The sequence below is a fragment of the Adiantum capillus-veneris genome, chromosome 10 (genome assembly GCF_014529385.1).
Source record: "Adiantum capillus-veneris isolate H3 chromosome 10, ASM1452938v2, whole genome shotgun sequence".
Taxonomy (NCBI): domain Eukaryota; kingdom Viridiplantae; phylum Streptophyta; class Polypodiopsida; order Polypodiales; family Pteridaceae; genus Adiantum; species Adiantum capillus-veneris.
In genome coordinates, this window is record NC_140940.1 from 143,295,582 (window position 1) to 143,317,947 (window position 22,366).

Sequence of the window (22,366 nt, forward strand, 5' to 3'; positions counted from 1 at the left end):
TTCCGCCTGCTTACTTCTCTCTTGGCTTCTTCCCATATCTTCCTAGTGTCGTCCTCCTTTACAGAGAAAGAGAGGAGACCATGCTCTGATACCATTGTCACAAACGGGAGCGCATAACAATATAAAATACATTCGGATAAATAGACTTTATCACTTATTATTGAAGCCAAAGGATATAGAGAGAAATAGATAGAGAGAGATAGAGAGTGAGAAGATCGACATAGTACTGGGGACCAGATGATGGGCTGGTCCCCCCCCGTAATAGTATCTTATTACTGAGGAGAAGTCTATACAAGCACTTGAACCGAACGTATTACCACGTTCGTTCTAGAATAAGACTTGATGGTTCCCGGAAGCCTCGGCTTCCGATTTCTAGGGCAAAACCCTATTCCAAAGAACTTCCGTTTCTTATTCCAAATCCTTGAGAACCAAGGTTCTCACCTCTGGATCTCACCTTCCAGACTCGGGGCATGACATCCCTGCAACTCTTTTCTAACTCTGTTTCCAGAGTCTTCTTCCTGCAGATTAACTCTGCTTTCTTGGACACGAAGTCCTTCCCTTGGGAATTTCAACTTCCGGATCACATCTCGTGAGTCTACCTCTCTTCGATCCGTGGATCTGCTTCCCAAACTTGGGGTACGAAACCCTTGGGCTGATCTGGCTCTAGTTCCTCAGAGCGCTTTCTCCTGCAAAGGCTCATGCCTTCCTTTGCTCCTACTCCCTCACGAAGAGGAAGTACACCTGCAATCAAATACTCAGAGAGCATAACATAAAAATCGTTACCTTCAAAGTCTCGACGCTTGAAACGCAACTCGGTTCTCGAAAAGCAATTCCCCGGAAGAGATCTCTACATAGAAAATCCTCTCTTCCAATCCTACACACAAAAGAGGTGTGTTCTCGGGTTCCTTCTCGTAAATCAGCCCCGTTTACGACGTTTATGGGCTGAAAAACAGAGAAAAACAGCAGCTTGTCGCGATGGAAACACGCTCCGTAGGCACTTCTTCGCGAGGGAACTCGCGCATTGGTCTTGGCGACATCGGGTACACTTGGGGCAGCCATGGGCATCACCGGCAAACGTCTTCTTTGCGGGTGAACTTTGCAGCAGCATCTCCTCCTTGCAAAGATTGGTCTTCCCTTTGGGAGAGGGCGTGTGATGCCTTTATAGCTCCTTGGCCATGGCAAAGATAGCTGCTCGCGTAGATATCGCGGCCATTTTTTTTTTTTTTGGGGTTTTTTCTTCTGCTGTTCTGCCAGAAAAAGAGAAAGATAAAACACTGGCTGATCTGTTGCCTTATTTATCAGATGGCTGCCCACTTATTAAGTGGGCGGCCAAAAGTAGTCTGAACTTGCCCAAAAACTCAATAAAACCTTATAAGATAAAAACAATGCTTTCACAACACTTCCCAGGCGTCCCTGGATGCAATCACATGCACAGTTGCAATGCAGACTTAGACTTCCTCGCGGGAAAGCATTTGCTTTCCCGAAAAGCAATCCCACTTTCTCAAAAAACATCTGTTTTTCCTCAAAGTTTCCTCTGAACCCATCTTCATTCAAGTGCTTGCTTTTCCTTGTGCACAATTCTAACACAGTTCGGAATTTCCTCTTGACTATGGATATCCCCTTTCCGATGCACCCGTCACCCACCTTGTGACACATCAGGAATACCCATCACCTAGTCCTTTCCTACCGAACTTACGGTACAATCTCCTTCACGATGCTCTATGTCACCCATCCTATGATGCATCAGAGATGTCCGTTCCCGGATGGTCGGATACTTCTTTCCGATGCTCCTTGTCACCCATCCGATGTGACTCATCAGAAGTACCCGTTCCTGGTGGCCTTATAGATATTCCCTTTCACAGTGCTCCCGTCATTACTCTGAATGACGCACTAGGAATACTCTGTACTCGGATGTCTCCAGTGAGAAAAGCCCTCTCACTTAAAAATCCAATAATTCATTTAGATTATTTTTCCTAGGTGTTCCAAGCGAGAAATTACCCTCTCACTTATAAATCCAATAATTCATTTAGAATTATTTTTCTGTAAGATAAAGCCAATTTAGCAACAAAAATTGCCCTACCTAGTTCCCAACAGAAGTCACTTAATAAATAAGTGAAAAATGTCAAAAATAGGGAAAATAGGTTTAATGCACTGGAAAATTCCCCTGATGGATTCTGATGGGAATACTGATGATCATGCTGTGTGCAACCGTAGAATATGTATCTAATCTACGTGACTGGTCATGCACGGTCTGCGAACAGACTCACAAAAGTGCCAGATCACTTCCTATCCTAGATTGACTTGACTGAACTGAACGCTGGTTATGCTGTAGCTTGTCCACGGACACGTAGGGTTGGATGTGTCACGTGACATCCCCTGCTTTTCAAAGTGAGGTACTGGTACCGAACTGTATGGCGTCGAGGGAGATCGCCAATAGCATCCAGAATCTTGGAAAGGACTCTTCGGTGGCCCACTCTCATGTGGGGGTCGTGCGGTACTTGAATTTCATAAAGATCTGCAATGCTTGCTTCTTTGGGCCTCGCCGAAAGCGACACAAATTCTTCTGAGTCTCCTTCAATGCTTCCACTTCTTCTATGGACGTAGGTCCACCTTCAAGAATCTCTGAGGCTGAAAATTACAGAAACCACTTGCAACACAAAAACATGAACATACCTATTCCATGTAAAGTGACTGGAAAAAATATTGTCTTTGCTAAAGACTGTGCATGCAATGTAGATGAACAAAGAGACGGAGTGCCAAACCGCTCACCACTAACACGCAAACAATGAGATCGAATCTTGTCGTGCTGATCTAAATCAATCAACTGTGGCAATTCACAACGGAAATGCCCATGCTTGGTGCTCATACTTTCTTGTGCTCTTTCTACAACTATGTCGTGCCAAGGAAGAGACATGAAATGTGACTTCCTTGAATGGATTTTTCATGAATAATCCGCATACATCCGTGCTCATTCATGGCTCAACGTACAAGATGTCATGCCTAGGAAAAGGGATCACATAAAGACGTTGACTAAAATACAGGAAACGATCACGAATGAAACACTCGTATAATGCGTGCTAAATAATCATGCGTACACATATTACTTCCTGTGGGGGTTCTTTGGACCTAGGCTCGAGAGCCAAAATCGATTCTTCGTATTGATCGACTCGGCAACGAGGTTAGCTTCGCTAGAAAAAACATCAACTAAATTATCATCCTTGTGAACAATCACGTCTTGATCATACAAATCATTATGCTCGTGAGAAATTACATCTTGATCATGCAAATCATCATGCTCGTCATTGTCATCCAAATCATCATGCGTATCATTATCATTCAATCCATCATGCAAATCCTGTGTATAATGCTTTGGAGAAGACGAGACCGAGAGAGTTTCTTTCTCCCGAATCCGTTCAATCTTTGCCTGCACATTAGAAATGAGAGATGGAGAATGAACAACTTGCTCTCCACGAATGACAATGGGAGAGTCACTTTTGGCATTGAAAGTGAACGTATTTTCCGCCCAATCAATGAGAGGGTTATGCTCACGAAACATCGAATGCCCAAAATCATATCACATCCTGAGAGAGGAGAGACTAAAAATTTTCTACGAGAAGCAGCTTGTTGAACTATAAACAACACATCAAGGCGCTCCTTCGTGATGAGAGAGTCCACACCGGGAACGAAGCGAGAGACCTCAAGAGGAGATTTCTGACTAACCTCTAGGCGGGCTCTCTCAACAAGAGGGACTAATCACATCATGCATACTGTCTGGGTCAAATAATATGACAAAACACTGCCCCGTCATATGACCATAACATTTAATGAGAGACTCATCGATGGGAGACTCATCAATGGGAGGGTCATGAGAAACTTGGGGCACACGTGTTGTCATTTATTGCATTGACAGAGGAAGTGGGTTCTATGGATTCTTTAGATACATTAGAGTCAAGCTTAGGACATGTTCTTTTTATGTGACCCTGAATGTGACAATGAAAACAACGACCTTCCTTAGAATAAGTGCTTTGCTCTTCCGACATGATGTATCCTCCTAAAATTCCTTGTGCTACCTTTTTATCTAGGGTGAGCTTAGGTTTAGCAATTGTGTTAGCTTTACCCTTAGGTTCACTTTGAGAGTTCTTTTCTGAGAGTATATTGGAAGATTAGTTAGAAGAGTTACCATTCTTACCGTTCTAAGGGGTCTGAGAGGTCTGAGATGTACTTGTCGAAGTCTTGGTTTCCTTAGGCTTTCCCTTGTTGTGCTTCATCTCCTGCGCGAGAGCAATCGCTACCGCCTTGTTGAGACCGATTGGATCGAGCACCTCGATATCATACGTGATATACTCATCCAATCCATAAAGGAATGCCTCCTTGCGCTCCGCATCCGATTTGCGTAATTGAGTGCCGAGTTGCAAAACACGAATAGAGAAAGACATACTAGCATACCATTTTGCTTGAGACCGTGCCAATCGTCCTTCAATCGTGCAAGATACTGAGGTGGCATAAACCGCGCCTTGAGCTTGTCTTGGAAATCGGCCCAAGTGAAGGAAAGGGGCGTGAATTCGTCTGCTTCCTCTAGGTGCGCGGCTAACAGTGCCTCTTGCCATGCGTGGTACCAATTGATGGCATGACCGGCAAGATACATAGCTGCCGTCAAAACCTTGCTATTTCCTGTCTTCTTAGTTGTCGCAAAATAAGCATTAAATTGATGCAACCAAGAGTGAATAACCGTAGCATCCATCTTACCATCATACTTACTGAACTGGATCTTCTCTGTGACTGGGTTGTTGGAGTCCGAATCTCGGCTTGCGACACTTGATGAACACTTAATCAACTACCAACTTCTTTGACTGGCTCGGACTTTGAGGCGAGAATATGTCGTACCAACTCTTGCATGCGTCGTTCACTCTGTGCCGCATGCTCTGCCTGTCTTTATTCGGCCGCCAAACGATTCGCTTCTTGTTGTGCGATCATGTCCAGCATTGTCTTGACCAAAGCCTCCATAGGATTTGGTACAATCCGTGGCGTAGATGGGGAAGAGGGAGGGTCGGGAAAACTTCCTGGTGGGGAAAACTCTTCTTCGCCACTCCCATGCTCACCACCTCGATGCGAAGTATCCATTCCGCTTCGGGTGATGACCATACACTGTGATCTTTGGTTCTTAAGTTCTCGAGGAATTTGGGTTCTTGTGGGTCTTCAGTTCTTGGGTTCTTGGGGGTCTTGAGTTCTTGAGGTTCTTCTTTCGCTTGCAATCTGTGTTAGAGAAGGATCTTCTCTTCACCCGAGTTCGGCTCTTTTCCGCGGGCGCACCCATTGGCGGCCTTGCGCTCACACCAAGGTTGCTTTTTCCCACTCACGTCGATTGGCCGGCCGCTAAGTGCACAATCTGCTCTCAATGAGTGAAAAGAGGCACAAGGGGAGGCTGGACAAGCCCTTCTTTCTTGGGTTTCTTGTCACTCTTCAAAAACACTATTAGGAATCGACACGGCCAAGTGGTCTTGGGTTACGTGTGACCACAACAAGCAAAAAAAAATTCTGTGGTTCTTTCCTTGAGTGATACAGAATACTGCCAAAGCTTTGATACCAATGTAAGGTGCAACGGAATGAATGTTGAACTTTGCTCAAGATAAGTGCTCCGAACTGTGCTCAAGGTTCCTTTTACTTATGGAAGGGAGAGCCTTCTGTTCTTTAATCAGAGAGTGCAATGGACACAAACAAAGTGAATGGACATTGTAAATGGAAGTGCATGAGATTGAGAGATAGAGAGAGAAGAGAATACGACACCAGAGACGTTGTAAAGCCCTCCTCCAAGGGCCCCACTCTCGATGGTGAGAATGGTCTACTATTGATTGCACAATTTGGTACAATGGCTGATGCAAATCTAATGGCTAGGTCGATGTCGACGGTGTGGACGACGAGGATGAGGCTATGTGCTACTTTGACTTGATGTGCAACAATGCTGTCTATCGTGCTTGGGACTCGCTGAATCTACTGCTCTTCTGTCTGCTGAATTTGCCTTGTTGGAAAACGCTGATTTGACATTACAAAACGCTGAAGTAGCTGGCTGTTTGCTGCAATAAAAAAAAAAACGCTGATCTGGGCTGTGCAAAAACGCTGTTTCTGTGGCCTGAAAACACTGGACAGCATGCATAAAAACACTGGTTATGGCTGGCTGAAAAACGCTAGTATGTTGGTGTTGAAATCGCCATGGTGCTGGTTCAAAACGCTATCTTCTGGGGTTGAAGTGCTGGTTCAAGGATCCAAAATCGCTGGCTTGTTAGGGCTGAAAACGCTGGCTTTTTAGGACTGAAAACGCCAGGCTATGGTGAGGGTCGTCTTGCTAAGAAGGGTCTCCAGAGGGCCTGCTGCACTTGAGTGCCTGATGCTCTCCTCCTCCTGCCGGATAATGCTAGCTTTGGTTATATTATCTTAGCAAAATTGCCCTACCTAGTTCCCAACAAAAGTCACTTAATAAATAAGTGAAAAATGTCAAAAATAGGGAAAATAGGTTTAATGCACTGGAAAATTCCCCTGATGGATTCTGATGGGCATACTGATGATCATGCAGTGTGCAACCGAAGGATATGCATCTAATCTACGTGACTGGTCATGCACGGTCTACGAACAGACTCACAAAAGTGCCAGATCACCTCCTATCCTAGATTGACTTGACTGAACTGAACCCTGGTCATGCTATAACTTGTCCATGGACACATAGGGTTGGATGTGTCACGTGACACCCACAACTTGTATTTAAAGGTCCCCTTTGCCATCCAAAAGCAGTGCAATGAAAAGCATCAATTCTAAAGGCACATGGTCTCCAAAAGCTCAGTGCTAATTTTGCCAAAATCAGCCAGCATTGCTCGCAGAAATCCGTACAAGTTGCCACGTGGCATGCCAGTGCAAAACGCGGAAGATCGGTACAGCTGCAGCGACGTCATCAGGAAATTACGCAAGTCATCAGTGTGTGTGTGTGCGCTTGCTTTATTTTATCCCTAGTTACTCGGACGGGGGTCCCATAAGTTGGTGGTAACTCTTCTTTAAAGATTAGGCCACTTGGCAAGATTTTGTAAGCTGGTTGGTAGAACTTCTTCTTCTACTTCTACTTCTTTTGCTGCTGCTTCTCTTAGGGTTTAGGCCCCTCGGCCGGGATCTGTAGGTCGGCTAGGGTTGGGTCTGGGAAACCCCAACTTGTAGGGTCTTCAGTGGCTTTGGCACGTTAGCAGCTTGTGACATGTTGCATTACATCATGGAGTATGTGTAAGGCTTGTTGTGCTCACATCTTGGGGTCACAGTCTTCATGGACATTGACCACCTTGATAGCTATTTGGTCAAAGTTGGTGCATACACATTACGGCCTGTGGGATATCTAAGGAGGCTCCTTTCGAGGCAGCGGAGCAGCGTATATACTCTTTTCGTGGGCTATGGGCGTGGTCTTATGCATTTTTCAGTCTGGATCAGGGTGACATCACATGGCATTATGCACCTCCTTGGTGGTTCTTATTGCATTCGTTCTATATGCCACCTTGATGGATAGATAGCACTCGTATTGTACTCCTTGATGTATAAATAGCACTCATATTGTACTCCTTCAGTGTGTACTTCTTTTGCGAGATAGGCCATTGAGCATCCCTAGAGGTCTCTTGTACACAGTATATAGCTCCTTTTTCCACAAAAAAAGCCTTTGGTTTACGAACGCAAGGTTAACAAAAAGGATTATGATTATGGAATTGCTCAATTCAATCTAGTCTATCAATAATGATGCATCGGACCTATTTGGATGAATACCATGCAAGATGGACATTCCATAACCTTGAGAGAGTGGAATCACGGGGCCAGGTGTTACGTGAGGAAAATTCTATATTGTTTGAGCTCACTTTCAAGGAAGCCATGCCAATTCATACTTGAGCTCTATGTACTAGATGGAACTTAATGTTTGTAGTTGAATTAGTGGCATAGATGCTCTTTATCTTAGTACTTTTACAGCAAAAACTTGCTCAAGTTAAGTGTTATACTAAGTATTTGATTGCAGGTGGCAGGCATGCAATATAGCCTGCTAGTTTAGACTTGCATGCCATGCGGTTGGCTCATGTTTGGGTTTGAAAACAGGGGCTTTTGTCTTTTATGTAGATGCTGCTTATGGTCAAATGCAACACGTTAAAATGTTGAGCACAAACTCAATGCATCAAGTGCTTTTAGATTAAAATAAATACTAGATACAGGGCAGTTTTCTTTTGCAATGTTTTGAAAGGTTGTCACACACCTGATGTATCTTCTTCTAATAATGCATGCAATCTGTTTTTAAGCAGGTTTTGACACCTCAAATGCAGCAACCCATAAAGCAAGCTTCGGTTGAGATTGAGGACAATGCTGCGGTTACAAGGCTGGATCATGGAAACCATGAGAAAAGAGCTGCTACTCCAGAACTTGAGGATGCCCGGCAAGGGAATGCCTCGGTAGACATTTGGAAAAAAGCTTTTCTTGATGCCTATGAAAGACTTTGTCCTGTTCGAGTTTTGGGGGTGGAATGTGGCTGCTTACCAATGCTGAACAAACTGGTAATTGCTCTTAACTGTGTTTTTTTTTAACGGCCATGCGACGAAAATCTATTTTCTCAAGAGGTCATCCTACACCTGTGTGTGCCTAACATTAACCATCATGAATTGAGAACGTCTTGGTGATTTGTTGCTCAGAATGATTTCTTTCTCGGACTATTTATTTTCGATGCGTGGCGTTTATTCTATAGCTCAACATTTGTAATATATGAAGCTAATGGAATGGTTGTGTTTTTAATTCAATACAGAGAAACGTTTACAAAGGGTATTTTGCATGCTCATTCATTTTCTTTTTAATTAGTCTTGAAGGGGAAAAACTTTTATGTGCTAAATTCTCTATGCCATGCTATGAGGGTCATAAATAGCTATGGCCTTTGATGGTTGTGTTGCACAAAGTGGATTCTTGTGACTTCCAATGTTATGGTTTTGTTCAGATCAAAAGGCTTTAGGAGAACTCGCGCATCAAAGAATTGGGTTCTTTGTATGTTTTATTTTTGGGAAAATTACCAAAATACCCCTCAAATCTATGGAAATTGTCAAAATATCGCTGTAGTTTTAAAATTCCCAAAATGCCCCTTAAATTCAGACAAACCTTCCCAATATATGCTCTTGACTATTATCAAAATTCCTAATATGCCCCTATGCTTTGCCAAAATTCTTACAATACCCTTCACATTTTTGAAAAAGATCTCTCAGTACATTACATTTTAGAATTTTTGGTAAAAACAATTATGCCCCAGTTAAAATTTTTCTAGAACGGGTTTATGGATGTATTTTCAGTATTGCAAAGAATCAATTATGTGCAAATGGAAGCAATCTAGATAAAGAAAGTCCTGGGGTGTTTTGGGAATTTCCAAAATTAGTGGAGTATTTTGGGAATTTCCACAAATTTCAGGGGTATTCGGTATTTTTTTCTTATTTTTTGATCTTTGTATGCATTCCAAATATCATATGCTTTCTGCATGCACGGCATGTGCGTCATGCATCTCTACTTGTTCGTAGACATTTAGACTTGAATAAAAGATTAATTGTAGGGAGGTTTATGTATTACTACAAAGTGGCTCTTCATCTTTGTGTTTGAGGTAAAGAAGGCAGGTTGCCTGCAACTCCTATAGTGAAGCTAATCGAGGGTCGGTGAAACTGGCTTACCGGGATACCAAAGGGCAAAGTGGAACCATATATTGGTGTCTAGATTTCCTGCAGCTTAATGACACAAAGTTCTTACGAGCTGTAAGCTATGAATGGAATTTATCACTCATCAAGTAGAGCAACATAGAGAGGGAAAGAGAAAACAACACCAGATTTACCCCAAAGATTGACACCCTTCTTGATATTTCTTCATTGTTTCACTTGTAGTGAATTACTACGCTAGAGAGTCGCCAAATTAGAGGAAGATTGAAATGAAACAAAGAGTCCTGGCAATCCTCCCGGAGATCCTTAAAATCCAGTGAAAATTGGCCCAATTGGGCTGTGATACTGCCACTTTTTTGGCAAGCGATTGCCAAAAAGTTGCAATTGTGGAGAAAATTTTACAGTGGTGTGCAGAATTTCCTATATCATCATCCCCTCGAGTTTCATGAGGTTTCGTACAGCGAAAATGGAGATATGTGTAAAATAGTGCATCAACCCTTCGTTTTAGAGATTTTTGTGCCAATTCCAAGTGCGTAAGCATAACACACATCATTGTACATCATTTATGCAAAGAGGCAAAGACCCATATAGATGGTTGGGTAATACAATCTGAAAATCAAGTTTTAGAGATAATTGTAGCTCTTAAAACAGCATGCTACATTGAATAGGGGTATGGGAGCAGGAGCACATTTCGGATTTCTTGTAGTGGGCCCAAAGGTTCCTTTAGTGTCTCCATGGAGTTTTCTTCCCCAGCTATGGATTACAGGAGCCACCTACAGCAAGTGGGATGTCTTCTCGAGTGGTTGAGCCCTTCTTACCAGCTCCAGTTTTGGCACTCTTGTTGGCTTTCTATTATGATTTCATTCAGTAGAGCTCTTGGTGATGCCAATCGTTTCTTTTCTACCGTCATCGTCATCGACAGTTCCCTCCCTTTTGTTTGTCCTAAGTCTATGGTTTTTGATGGTACCAGTTGGCGGGCTTGGCCTGAAATTGAGCAGCTGTCTTGGCAGCCTGTTCCTCACTCCATATCACCTCTAGTGCTTTCTGGTGGTCTTGGTCTTTGGTATGCAGTTTCAGTGCGAGCTTTTGGTGGGAGTGCCTCTCTCTCAGAGGCAGCTGTCATGCTGTCTCTTCCTTAGCTTGTTAGGGCACTTTTTCCTCTCTTTAAGAGAGGTTTTTCCCCTTGGCTTTTCAGTTTTCAGTTAGTCCATGTGGCTAGTTATATATAGTTTTTAGTTGTCGCCTTCGAGCATGTTTTGTAAATAGTCTTGTTCTTATCCCAATAACCAGTACCATTTGGGCATTCTGAGGGGCCTTTCAAATAATAAAAAACAGCCATTTTTTCTTTCGTGTGCGCGCGCGCGCGCGCACACACACACACACACACACACAGAGAGAGAGAGAGAGAGAGAGAGAGAGAGAGAGAGAGAGAGAGAGAGAGAGAGAGAGAGAGAGCGCTTTATTTACGTCTTCTAAAGGCCGAAGTCGGCCTATGAGACAAATCAATGTACATCTAGTGGTAGTCCGGGTGTCCGGAATGATGAGCGCGCGGCGGTGTGTGCAAGTGATAGAGCACGCGAAGATGTGCAGTGTGTGTGCAGAGAGGGGTGGCGAAAGCCAGCAGGAGAGGAAGCGCTAGTAGAATGAAGAGGGAGAGAGAGAGAGCTCACGTTTTTGGGGAAAACTCAATAAGTGAGTTTTGGGTTTTCCCACTTTTATTATAAGTGACCTTTAAAAAATGTGTCCAAGTTCAATATGAACTTGGACAAAGTATAAAAATGTACAAAAAGGGGTTATTTAGGCCTTTAACCCGCGGCGGTGTGTGCAAGTGATAGAGCACGCGAAGATGTGCAGTGTGTGTGCAGAGAGGGGTGGCGAAAGCCAGCAGGAGAGGAAGCGCTAGCAGAATGAAGAGGGAGAGAGAGAGAGCTCATGTTTTTGGGGAAAACTCAATAAGTGAGTTTTGGGTTTTCCCACTTTTATTATAAGTGACCTTTAAAAAATGTGTCCAGGTTCAATATGAACTTGGACAAAGTATAAAAATGTACAAAAAGGGGTTATTTAGGCCTTTAACCCAACAACCTCCCACTTAAAGGCATAAATGACGCCTTTAAGTTAACCAACTCCCACCAGCTGTATGCAATGCTCTTGTTGAGCCTTAGCAAGACTCTTGGTGAGAACATCTGCAGGGTTATCGTGTGTGTGAATCTTAGTCAAGGTGACTAGACCATCCTCCAATACCTGTCGTATGAAGTGGTATCGCACATCAATGTGCTTTGTCCGTGCATGAAACATGGCATTCTTGGCCAAATAGACAGCACTTTGGCTATCACATCCCAAGACAGGAGTATGAGCAGGCATACCAAGCTCTTTGACAAGTCGGCCCAACCATATGGCCTCTTTAGAAGCCTCAGTGGCTGAAATATATTCAGCCTCAGTAGTACTCAATGCCACAATTTTCTGCAGTCGTGAACACCAAGAGACATCACCACCAGCAATAGCAAACACATAGCCACTAGTGGACTTCCTGGTATCCAAGTCACTTGCCATATCTGCATCACAATAGCCCTGCAACTTCAGGTCACTTTTGCCATAGCATATACACCTAGATTGTGTACTTGACAAGTATCTCAGAATGCATTTCACAGCTTCCCAATGTGCTTTGCCGGGATTGGACATGTATCTACTAACAACTCCCACCGCATGGGCAATGTGAGGACGAGTGGCAACCATAGCATACATAAGAGAACCACAAGCTGATGCATAAGGGATTCCCTTCATAGCATTCACTGCCACGTCATCCTTTGGGCAATCGGCTTTGCTAAGTTTTGTGTGTGGAGGTAAAGGTACTCCAAGTGACTTAGCTTCAGCCATGTTAAACCTGTCAAGTACTTTAGCAATGTACTTTTCTTGAGATAAGAAGAGCAATTTCAGCTTTCTATCTCTCTTGATTCTCATGACCAAGATGTGCTCAGCATCACCTAAATCCTTCATTGCAAAAGCTGAATTCAGCTGACGTTTAAGAGCATCAATGGTAGACTTATGCTTCCCAGCAATCAACATATCATCTACATATAGCACAAGGATTATAGGACTTCCATCATTATTCTTCTTTGTATACAAACAATGGTCTGAATGGCTGCGTTTAAAGCCTTGAGACAGCATAAAAGTATCAAACTTTTTGTACCACTGACGTAATGACTGCCTCAAACCATACAGTGCCCTTCTTAGTTTGCATACAAGTTCCTTTCTATCAGGAACTACAAAACCCTCAGGTTGCTTCATGTAGATATCTTCATCAATGTCACCATGAAGAAAAGCTGTTTTTACATCCATTTGATTCAATTCTAAGTCAAGGACTGCAGCGAGAGCAAAAAGGACACGCAATGTCGTAAGCTTTACAACAGGAGAAAAGATCTCTTGAAAGTCAATCCCCTCTTTCTGTGCATACCCTTTGGCAACTAACCTTGCTTTATACTTGGGCTTTCCATCAACACATTTGACCTTGTAAACCCATTTGTTAGGAAGAGCCTTTCTTCCTTTAGGCAATGGCACAAGATCCCAAGTATTGTTTGCATGCAAAGATTTGATTTCCTCTTGCATCGCAAGCTCCCACTTACTGCGTAACTCACATGATTTTGCCTCTTTATATGTAAGAGGCTCACCCTCATCTGTCAACATAACATGATGCAAAGAGGGGTCAAAGCGCTATATCAACCTTCTGACACGAGTAGACCTGCGTACCCAATGATCTACATTCTCAGGCACAGGTTCTACATCAGGAGGCAACTCATTTTCAGCATGCTCATGCTGTTGAAAATCATTTTCAGCCATGACAGGTGGCTGTCCATCCTCATTTGGAGCATCTAAATCATGTCCTACCTCTTCTGGCTCAAGGTTAACCGGCTGATTATCAATTTCAGCTTGCGGTAATGCATCCTGAGGCTCTTTTTCAACATCAATAGGTGGCAAGAGAGACTGAAATTTGACCGATTTCTTGTCAATTTCATAAGATGTAGCATTTTTCAACAATTTAGCCTCATTGAACACTACATCTCGGCTGCGTACAACCCTCTTAAACTGAGGCAACCATATCCTGTAGCCCATTTCACCCTCTTCCCCATAACCTAGGAAGAGTCCTTGGATGGACTTGGCATCTAGCTTTGTCCTCAAGTCATTACGAACATGGACAAAAGCCTCACAGCCAAACACTCTCAAATGATCATAAGAGGCAGGTTTGCCACACAAAACCTCCTCTGGAATGTCATTTTTCAGCGTACTGTTAGGAGAGCGATTGCATACATGAACTGCAGTTTCAAAGCGTCTCCCCAAAACCCATGAGGGAGATTAGCCGTGGACAACATGCAACGCACTCTCTCACATAAAGTACGGTCATACCTCTCAGCCACACCATTAGAAGATGGATTATAAGGGGCTGTCAACTCCCTTTTAATCCCATATTCTTCGCAATAACGTTGAAATTCAGCAAACGTGTACTCCCTCCCATTGTCAGATCTCAGACATTTAAGCTTACTACTCTTTTGCGTGCTCACAAAAGCATGAAACCTCTTAAATGCATTAAATGTCTCACTCTTATTCTTTAACAAATATCCCGAGCCTTTCCTAGTGCAATCATCAATGAATGTAACAAAGTATAATGTACCACCAAAGACTTAACAGGCATTGAACATACATCGGAGTGAATTAAATCAAGAGCATTAGCTTTGCGCGAGACACCAGAATAATAAGAAGACTTCTTTGTTTACCATACAAACAATCATTACAAAAATCTAACTTGGTGCTGTCACAAAGTGATGACGTGGCGGACAGTAGAAGTCCTAATTTCTGCCAGAAACCCTAAAATTCCTGCAAACCCTAATTTTTGCCAAAAACCCTAAATTCCGGAAATCGCGGAGGCGGATTATTATTATTATTATTATTATTATTTTTTTGTGGAAAATGATGAGCGACGCGAATTTTGCTTTTGCTTTTTTTTTATAAAAAAAAGAGAAAAGACTCTCTAAGAGAGAGAGAGAACTGATGCTTTTGATTTTAAAAGCTTTTGGGGCTCTGCTTTTGGGCATCCCTTGTAACCTTTAAATTAGTGGTGAGGGCCTCACTTCTCAGAGCATCTGGACGCAGAGTCTGAGAGTGAAACCCTAACCGCTCTCTTGTACTTTGATGATTGATTAATACAAAAAGAAATACCGAAAGGGGCGCCAGTCTTTGGGGCCAATATCTCTAGGCACGGAACTCCGCCGGGCCAGTGCAAATCTATTGTGATCTGTGAATTGTTTTGAAGTGGTTATTTGGTGCTGTCGCAGTTGATTCTTGACTTGGAGTGTCCAAGTCTGTTACAGTGGTATTAGAGCACGGCCGATTTCTCTTCTACGGGAAATCCGATCCTCAAATTCTTTTTTTCCGCGGCACCTATGGCTTCAGGCAATGATCAGTCGACTCCCTCTGCATCTGGAGATGTGGGCTGGGATCACAACGAAGATTCAGACAGAGAGTATGGCCCGCCTCGGCCTACTCAGGCGGAGCAAAGAGAGATGGAGCGTCGTCGATTGATTGGCGATGCAACAAAGATGATGCTCAATTTTGCCAAAGACCCGAAGATGGCAAAATATATGAACCAGACCTCTTTGGAAGAGGTACAGATGGAGTGGCAGAGAACCACAACCCCACTCCCGAAACCCGCTCTCAAGAAACCTTCTGCCTCCAAGAAATATACGGAGAAGGAACTGGAGAACGTGGTTGATGCACGGATTGCTCAGCTTTTTGACACGCAAAAGAAAGCCAAAAAGCACGGCAAAAAGCAGAAGAAAAGCACCGACTTCCCGGGATATTTGGGTCGTCAGTCGACATTCGACAAAGCAAAGAAACTGAAGAAGCGCGTCAAGTTTGAAGGCCTACCCAGTTCTTCTTCTTCTTCTGACAATTATTCTAGCTCTTCAGACTTGAGCGAAGAAGACAGAAAAAGCAAAAAGCGAAGCAAGGAAGCAACGCTTTGGAAAGGGCAAGAGAAAGGCAAAGAAGGCTAAATCTCGCCCAGAGACTCACAGTTCTACTGAGGTCTCGTCTACAGACAGCTCAGATTCCGATGACGGAAAGTTTTATGCGAACAAGAAGAATTTTTACAAAGCCAACCAGTATGACTTTCTCGAAGATAAAAGCAAGAAAGTCCGAGAGTTTAAGAAAGGTGGCCACTCGATCAAGTTTGATACTTTTCAGGATACTCAGATGCTTCGAAGGCTTTGTCTTTTATACAACAGTTTGACATCGCTTTCGCGGGAGGACGCTATTCAGAGCACTCCAAGATTCGGAGAGCTGCCTCTTACTTTAAGGGGAATGCTTGTACTTGGTGGTCCACGCTTCTATTAAGCAAGACTGTGCCAGTTACATGGCTGAAATTCAAGAGGCTTTTTATTTCTTCTTGGTTGACTCAAGAGTTTGAGCGAGATATACGAGCTGCTTGGAACCATCTCCGGATGACCAAGAGCGATACAGTGAATTCTTATTGTGAAAGATTCTGGAGCTCTTTTCTACCCGCCTCTTCATTCAAGAAGATCTCGTTCAGAGAACAGATTGAGCGGTTTACCTTGAGTCTACCTACAGAGATCCGAGATCACTGCTTGGAACAGAAGTCAGCTTCTATTCAGGAGTTGATGAGTCATGCGAAGCGGGGCTTTGCCATTCACTCTGGCAGTCTGACCTACCCCACAGATGAGGCCATGACACAACGAGTCGAACAGACTTCTGGGAATGAAAGTAGAATGAAAAAGAGCAACCCAGAGAAAAAAAAAAAAAAGGATGCACGACCCAAGCTTACTCCTGAGGAGAGAGCTCGCTTCATCAGAGAGGGGAAGTGCTTTGGATGCGGGGAACATGGACATATTTCCGCGAAGTGCCCTGATACGGCACAGAAAGAACAGCATGATAAAAACGACGACACGTCTGAGAGTTCGAGAGCAGCTGAGGAATGTGGCAGAAAAGGCAGATAGAAAAGCAGAACTGGTACCACATGGCGTGGGACCTGCACCGAATCTAATGAATGAAAGTACAAACTTTGCCGCTTTCGGGGCAAAGCGAAGGATCAGGAAGCTCTTTTGAAGGAGCCAAGGCCAACTTCTTTTCACTTGGAATTGGCGGCTCGATTTGGAACTACGCCCGACAGACTGACGCCACAGGCGGAGGTAGTTCGACTGGCACCCGGATGGGATGTTGCCATTACACCGAGCATTGGCAAACTTCGTTTGCAATGACAGGGGTGTTCAGGGCACGCGAGTGACGTTCTACTCAGGATCCCTTGGTACCACAAGAACTACGCCGTGGTTGACTACCGGGCCGAGAAAGCGACTTTGATAAATGAAGGGCTTAGAGATTATACTTGATGAACTTCAGTTTTCTTACTCATTCTTTTGGGAGAACTGAACGATGGATAAAGGCTGAATATGTTTTGACCTGAAGAAAAGAACGCCAAGATTTTTTTTTCTCCACGCTCATGCCGATTGCTTTTGAGAGGGCCTGAAGATCATACCATTGATCTGATATCTGGAAGCACGCCACCGAATCGGCCACCTTATCGTGTGAGCCGAGTACAGAATGAAAAGATTATGAACTCAGTGAAAGACCTCTTGGAAAAGGGTCTTGTCCAGCCTAGTACTTCACCGTATTCCTCTCCAGTGTTGTTGGTTTTGAAGAAAGACGGATCTTGGAGAATGTGCATCGATTATAGCACTCTCAACGAAATCACCATCAAGAACAGATTTCCGATTCCTAGGATCGATGATATACTCGACAGGTTACAGGGATCCTCGTGCTTTAGCAGGATTGACTTGAAGAGTGGATATCATCAGATCAGGATAGCACCAGGAGATGTCTACAAGACAGCTTTTCGGACGACTTTTGGGTTATTTGAGTTTTTGGTGATGCCTTTTGGCTTAACCAATGCTCCTGCGACATTTAACCGGATGATGAACAGGATTTTTCGAGAGTACAGGCTATTTGTTGGCACTTTCTTTGACGACATCATTGTTTTCTCGAAGAATGAGGTAGAACACAGAGATCATCTGCTTCAAGTCTTTCAGGCATTACGAGATCACACATTAGTGATTAATGCTAAGAAAAGTGAATTTTTCCTACCAGAGATACACTTTTTGGGACACATTGTTTCAACAGCAAGAGTGCAAATGAACCCGGCCAAGATAGAGACTATCCGTGATTGGCCCGATTTGAGGAATGTCCATGAAGTTAGAAGCTTCTTGGGACTGTGTTCGTACTACAGGCGGTTCATACGAAAGTTTGCAGAGGTTGCTTCCCCTTTGCATATCTTGACACAGAAAGGAGTACCTTTTTCGTGGGGACCCCGAGAGGTGACTGCCTTTCAGACGTTGAAAGAGAAATTGACTACGGGACCTATTTTGACTTTGCCGGACTTGCAAAAGTCATTTGAAGTATTTTGTGATGCTTGTGGTCGTAGTCTGGGTACGGTCTTGATGCAAGAAGGCCATGTCATAGCTTACGAGAGCCGTTTGTTCTCTAGGCCGGAGATGACAGCACAGATCTATGAGAAAGAGCTTTTGGCGGTTATCCACGCTCTTACTCAGTGGCGGCATTACCTACTCGGAGCGGATTTTATTGTCTTTACAAACCATCAAAGTTTGCGCTACTTCTTGTCACAGAAGCAGTTTTGGGAAAAGCAGATGCGGTGGGTGAACATCTTGTCACAGTTCCACTTCCAAATTGTCCATGTGCAGGGACAGAAGAATGTGGTGGCAGATGCTTTGTCTCGGAAACCGTTGGTTCTGGCTATTTCCGCGATACATCATAGGAGCTTCGAGGATATGGTTGATCAGTGTGCCACAGATACAGATTTTGCAGATATTTTCACACGGATACGGGATGGGGAGACAGTAGCTGGATACTCCCTTCGGGAAGGCTACTTGATGAAAAAGACTATGTTGTGTGTTACACAGCCGTTGAGGGAAAAGGTTATGACTGATTGCCACTGTCCACCTTTTATGGGTCACCGTGGCATTGCTACCACCATGAAAGGGGTAGAGAGAGATTTCTTTTGGCGGAGACTGAAGAAGGATATGGAAGAGTTTGTGCGCAGTTGCTTGGTATGCCAGAAGGTCAAGTTTGACAGGCATAAGGCACAGGGATTGTTACAGCCTTTACCCATACCCACCCGCCCCTGGGAAAATATTGAAATGGATTTCATTTTTTTTGATCTCCCAAGAATACAGAATGATCACAATGATTTTCCGATTACATGGCACGCCTGAGACGATTGTCTCCAATAGAGACCCCAGATTTATGAGTTTGTTTTGGAAGGCAATTTAGGAGAACATTGGCACGTGGTTGCAGTTCTCGTCATCGTTCCACTTGCAGACTGACGGGCAATCTGAGATTGCCAATTCAGTGATTTTAGATTTATTGAAGTCTTGTATCTCGCATCAGAAGACTCAATGGGAAAAGAACTTACCTTTGGTGGAATTTGCCTACAATAACACGATACACTCTTCGACGGGGAAGATGCCATGTGAGATTGTTGAAACTGCTGCGAAGGTTCCATCCTTCCTGAGCACGAAAGATTAGAAATTTGAAGCGGATGAATATTCGCGAGATTTGGATACGGCTTTTGCCAAGGTTCGCGAGACTTTACAGAAGTCTCAAGAACGACAGAAAAAGACAGCGGATCGCCATCGTCGCGTCTGGAAACTGAAGGAGGATGATTGGGTGCTCTTACTTTTGAGAAGGCACGCCTAAGAAAGAAACAGGGAAAGGAGAGGCTTTTTCCAAAGCTTAGTATGTGATACTACGGAGCTTTCCAGATTACTGACAAGATAAATGATGTCTCCTTCTGATTGAAACTGCCAGATACTTGGAGGATTCACAATGCATTGCATGTGAGTCTCTTGAACCCTGTTAAGGGTGATGTGCCTGATGATGGGGAGCCTGATGAGCAACCCAGAGTGGAAGAAAACGAGGAGATCCTTGTTCCTGAACAGATTTTGGCACATAATGATACGAAGAAAGGTAAAGTCCGAAGGCGGGTTCTTGGTTAAGTTCAAGAACTTTCCTGCATTTGATGCGAAGTGGATGGAGGAGGAGGACCTAGCAGATACTCCTCGGATTGTGAAACTTTACCTCGATGTTTTGGTTTAGCATAGTCTACTCCAAACGGAACCCAGGAACTCAGCTTGGCCGAAGATCTGGTGCAGTGGGATGCACAAGAGGGAGTTACTCCGCTCCTTTGTCAACAGATGCCTCGATTTTGATACTAAAGTCACTGATGTCTCTTTGAGCTTCAGGGATATTGAGAGTTGACAGTATTCTGCTGGATGACTTTATGAAATGGAATTCTTGATTATGATACTGATTTGTTCTTGACTTCTTGTGAGTGCAGGAACTGATAGCCGAAATGACTGCAGCATTTTGGTCTGATTGATCTCGAATAGACATGGTTGCAATAGGGGTTAGTCAATCGGACATCGTTGAGGTCCCGATTGGACCTAGATGTGATTGCTAGCTACATTGCCGATAAATCATGGTCTAAGATCCGAATGAATGTTGAATGTCATGTGATGTCCTGTGATGTCGTGTGATGTGACTGTCGATTTTGTACATGTGCTAGATGTGTGTTCCTAGTACGTAGGTACTAACAGTCAGTGTCTGCTAAGACGGTTTATGGCTTTTGTCGGTTTTGCAGGCGTAATCGCGGTCGATTACAATGCTTTCAAGAGGGGGGTATGTCACAAAGTGATGACGTGGCGGACAGTAGAAGTCCTAATTTTTGCCAGAAACCCTAAAATTCCTGCAAACCCTAATTTTTGCCAAAAACCCTAAATTCCGGAAATCGCGGAGGCGGATTATTATTATTATTATTATTATTATTTTTTTGTGGAAAATGATGAGCGACGCGAATTTTGCTTTTGCTTTTTTTTTATAAAAAAAAGAGAAAAGACTCTCTAAGAGAGAGAGAGAACTGATGCTTTTGATTTTAAAAGCTTTTGGGGCTCTGCTTTTGGGCATCCCTTGTAACCTTTAAATTAGTGGTGAGGGCCTCACTTCTCAGAGCATCTGGACGCAGAGTCTGAGAGTGAAACCCTAACCGCTCTCTTGTACTTTGATGATTGATTAATACAAAAAGAAATACCGAAAGGGGCGCCAGTCTTTGGGGCCAATATCTCTAGGCACGGAACTCCGCCGGGCCAGTGCAAATCTATTGTGATCTGTGAATTGTTTTGAAGTGGATATTTGGTGCTGTCGCAGTTGATTCTTGACTTGGAGTGTCCAAGTCTGTTACAGGTGCCCTTTACATCAACCCTCTTCAAAGAGGAGAGCACATCAAGTCCCTTCTGGCTCATATGGCCAAGTCTTTTGTGCCACAACTCCAAATGAGAAGCAACTTCGGCCACTGCAAGAAACTTGCCAGGCAAAGCTTTGCCATGTAAATAGTACAATGTACCACTCTTCATCCCTTGACAATGAGCATTGATCCCTTAAGCAACTTCCATGAACCCCCAGCAAAAATGGTTGTTTAACCCTGTGCATCCATCTGGCCAACAGACAATAGACTCTTCTTGATGCTTGGTACATACCTTACATCTTTAAGCATAAACTCTTGGCCATTGTTTAATGCCAAGCGCACAATGCCCATTCCTTCAATGTCACAAGCATGGTTATCCCCAAGGTAAACCTTGCCATACTTGCCTGCATGATAAGAAGCAAAACACTCCATAGATGGAGTCACATGAAATGAGGCACCCGAGTCTACTATCCAAGACTGTGTAAGGCCATCATTTGCACTTAGCAATGCATCAATGACATCTCTACGTGAGATAAGCATGTCTTCTGCATTTGCTACAACAAAATCTGAGGGGCATGAAGCTACAACCAAGATCTCCTCACTGTCGGATAACTCTATGATAACCACACTAGAGGATACATTGACAGTCTCCGAATCCTTGGAGGAGGTACCTGCTGATTTTTCCACTTTCTTATCCTCTGTCTTGTTCTTCTCCTGTGATTCCTTCTTTCTTTTCTGCTCTTTCTTGAAATACCTGCAATCTGGCTTCTTATGGCCTTTTCTGCCACACTGATAACAAGTCACATCCTTATCCCTAGACTTGCTTTTGCTCCTGTTTTGAGTCTTGGTACTTGTATTTTGCTTCTGACTTCTGCCTCTCGCATTGTAAGCAGAATTGCCACCTTCCCCACCACTAGACTTGCGTCTAATTTCCTCATTTAAGATGGAGCCTCGCACTCCATCATATGTGAGGTTGATGCTATTACTCAAAGAAACCACAAACGTTTCCCAAGAGTTTGGCAAAGTCATCAACAAAAATATGGCTTTCAACTTGTCATCAAAAGGTTGAAGCCCAATATCCTGTAGCTATCCTGTAGCTGACTCATAACACTGGTGAAAGCACTTCAGAAGCCGACTTGGCTTCGTCAAGCATCATGTTCACCAGTTTGCGCATCAAATGCACCTGATTCACAAGGGTGGCATTCTCATAAGTGGCCTTCAACTTATGCCAAATTGCATGTGCACTGTCCAAGCCCTTTATGTCCACCAGAATGTCATCGGTCACATCCATTTTGATATAGGCCTTTGCCCTCTTGTTGAGCTTGGCCCAATCCTCATGTGGCATATCCACAGGCTTTACAGC

The 22,366-nt window shown here is 43.7% G+C and overlaps 1 protein-coding gene across 1 annotated transcript in view; it reads left to right on the forward strand.

The window, feature by feature from the left end:
• Nucleotides 1-22,366, forward strand: part of LOC147449773 (uncharacterized) — a 90,802-nt gene that overhangs the window by 15,230 nt on the left and 53,206 nt on the right. Inside the window, exon 4 of the mRNA XM_086522131.1 lies at nucleotides 8,310-8,558. Coding sequence (XP_086378257.1) covers nucleotides 8,310-8,558 — 249 coding nt within the window. The remainder of the gene's footprint in view (nucleotides 1-8,309; nucleotides 8,559-22,366) is intronic.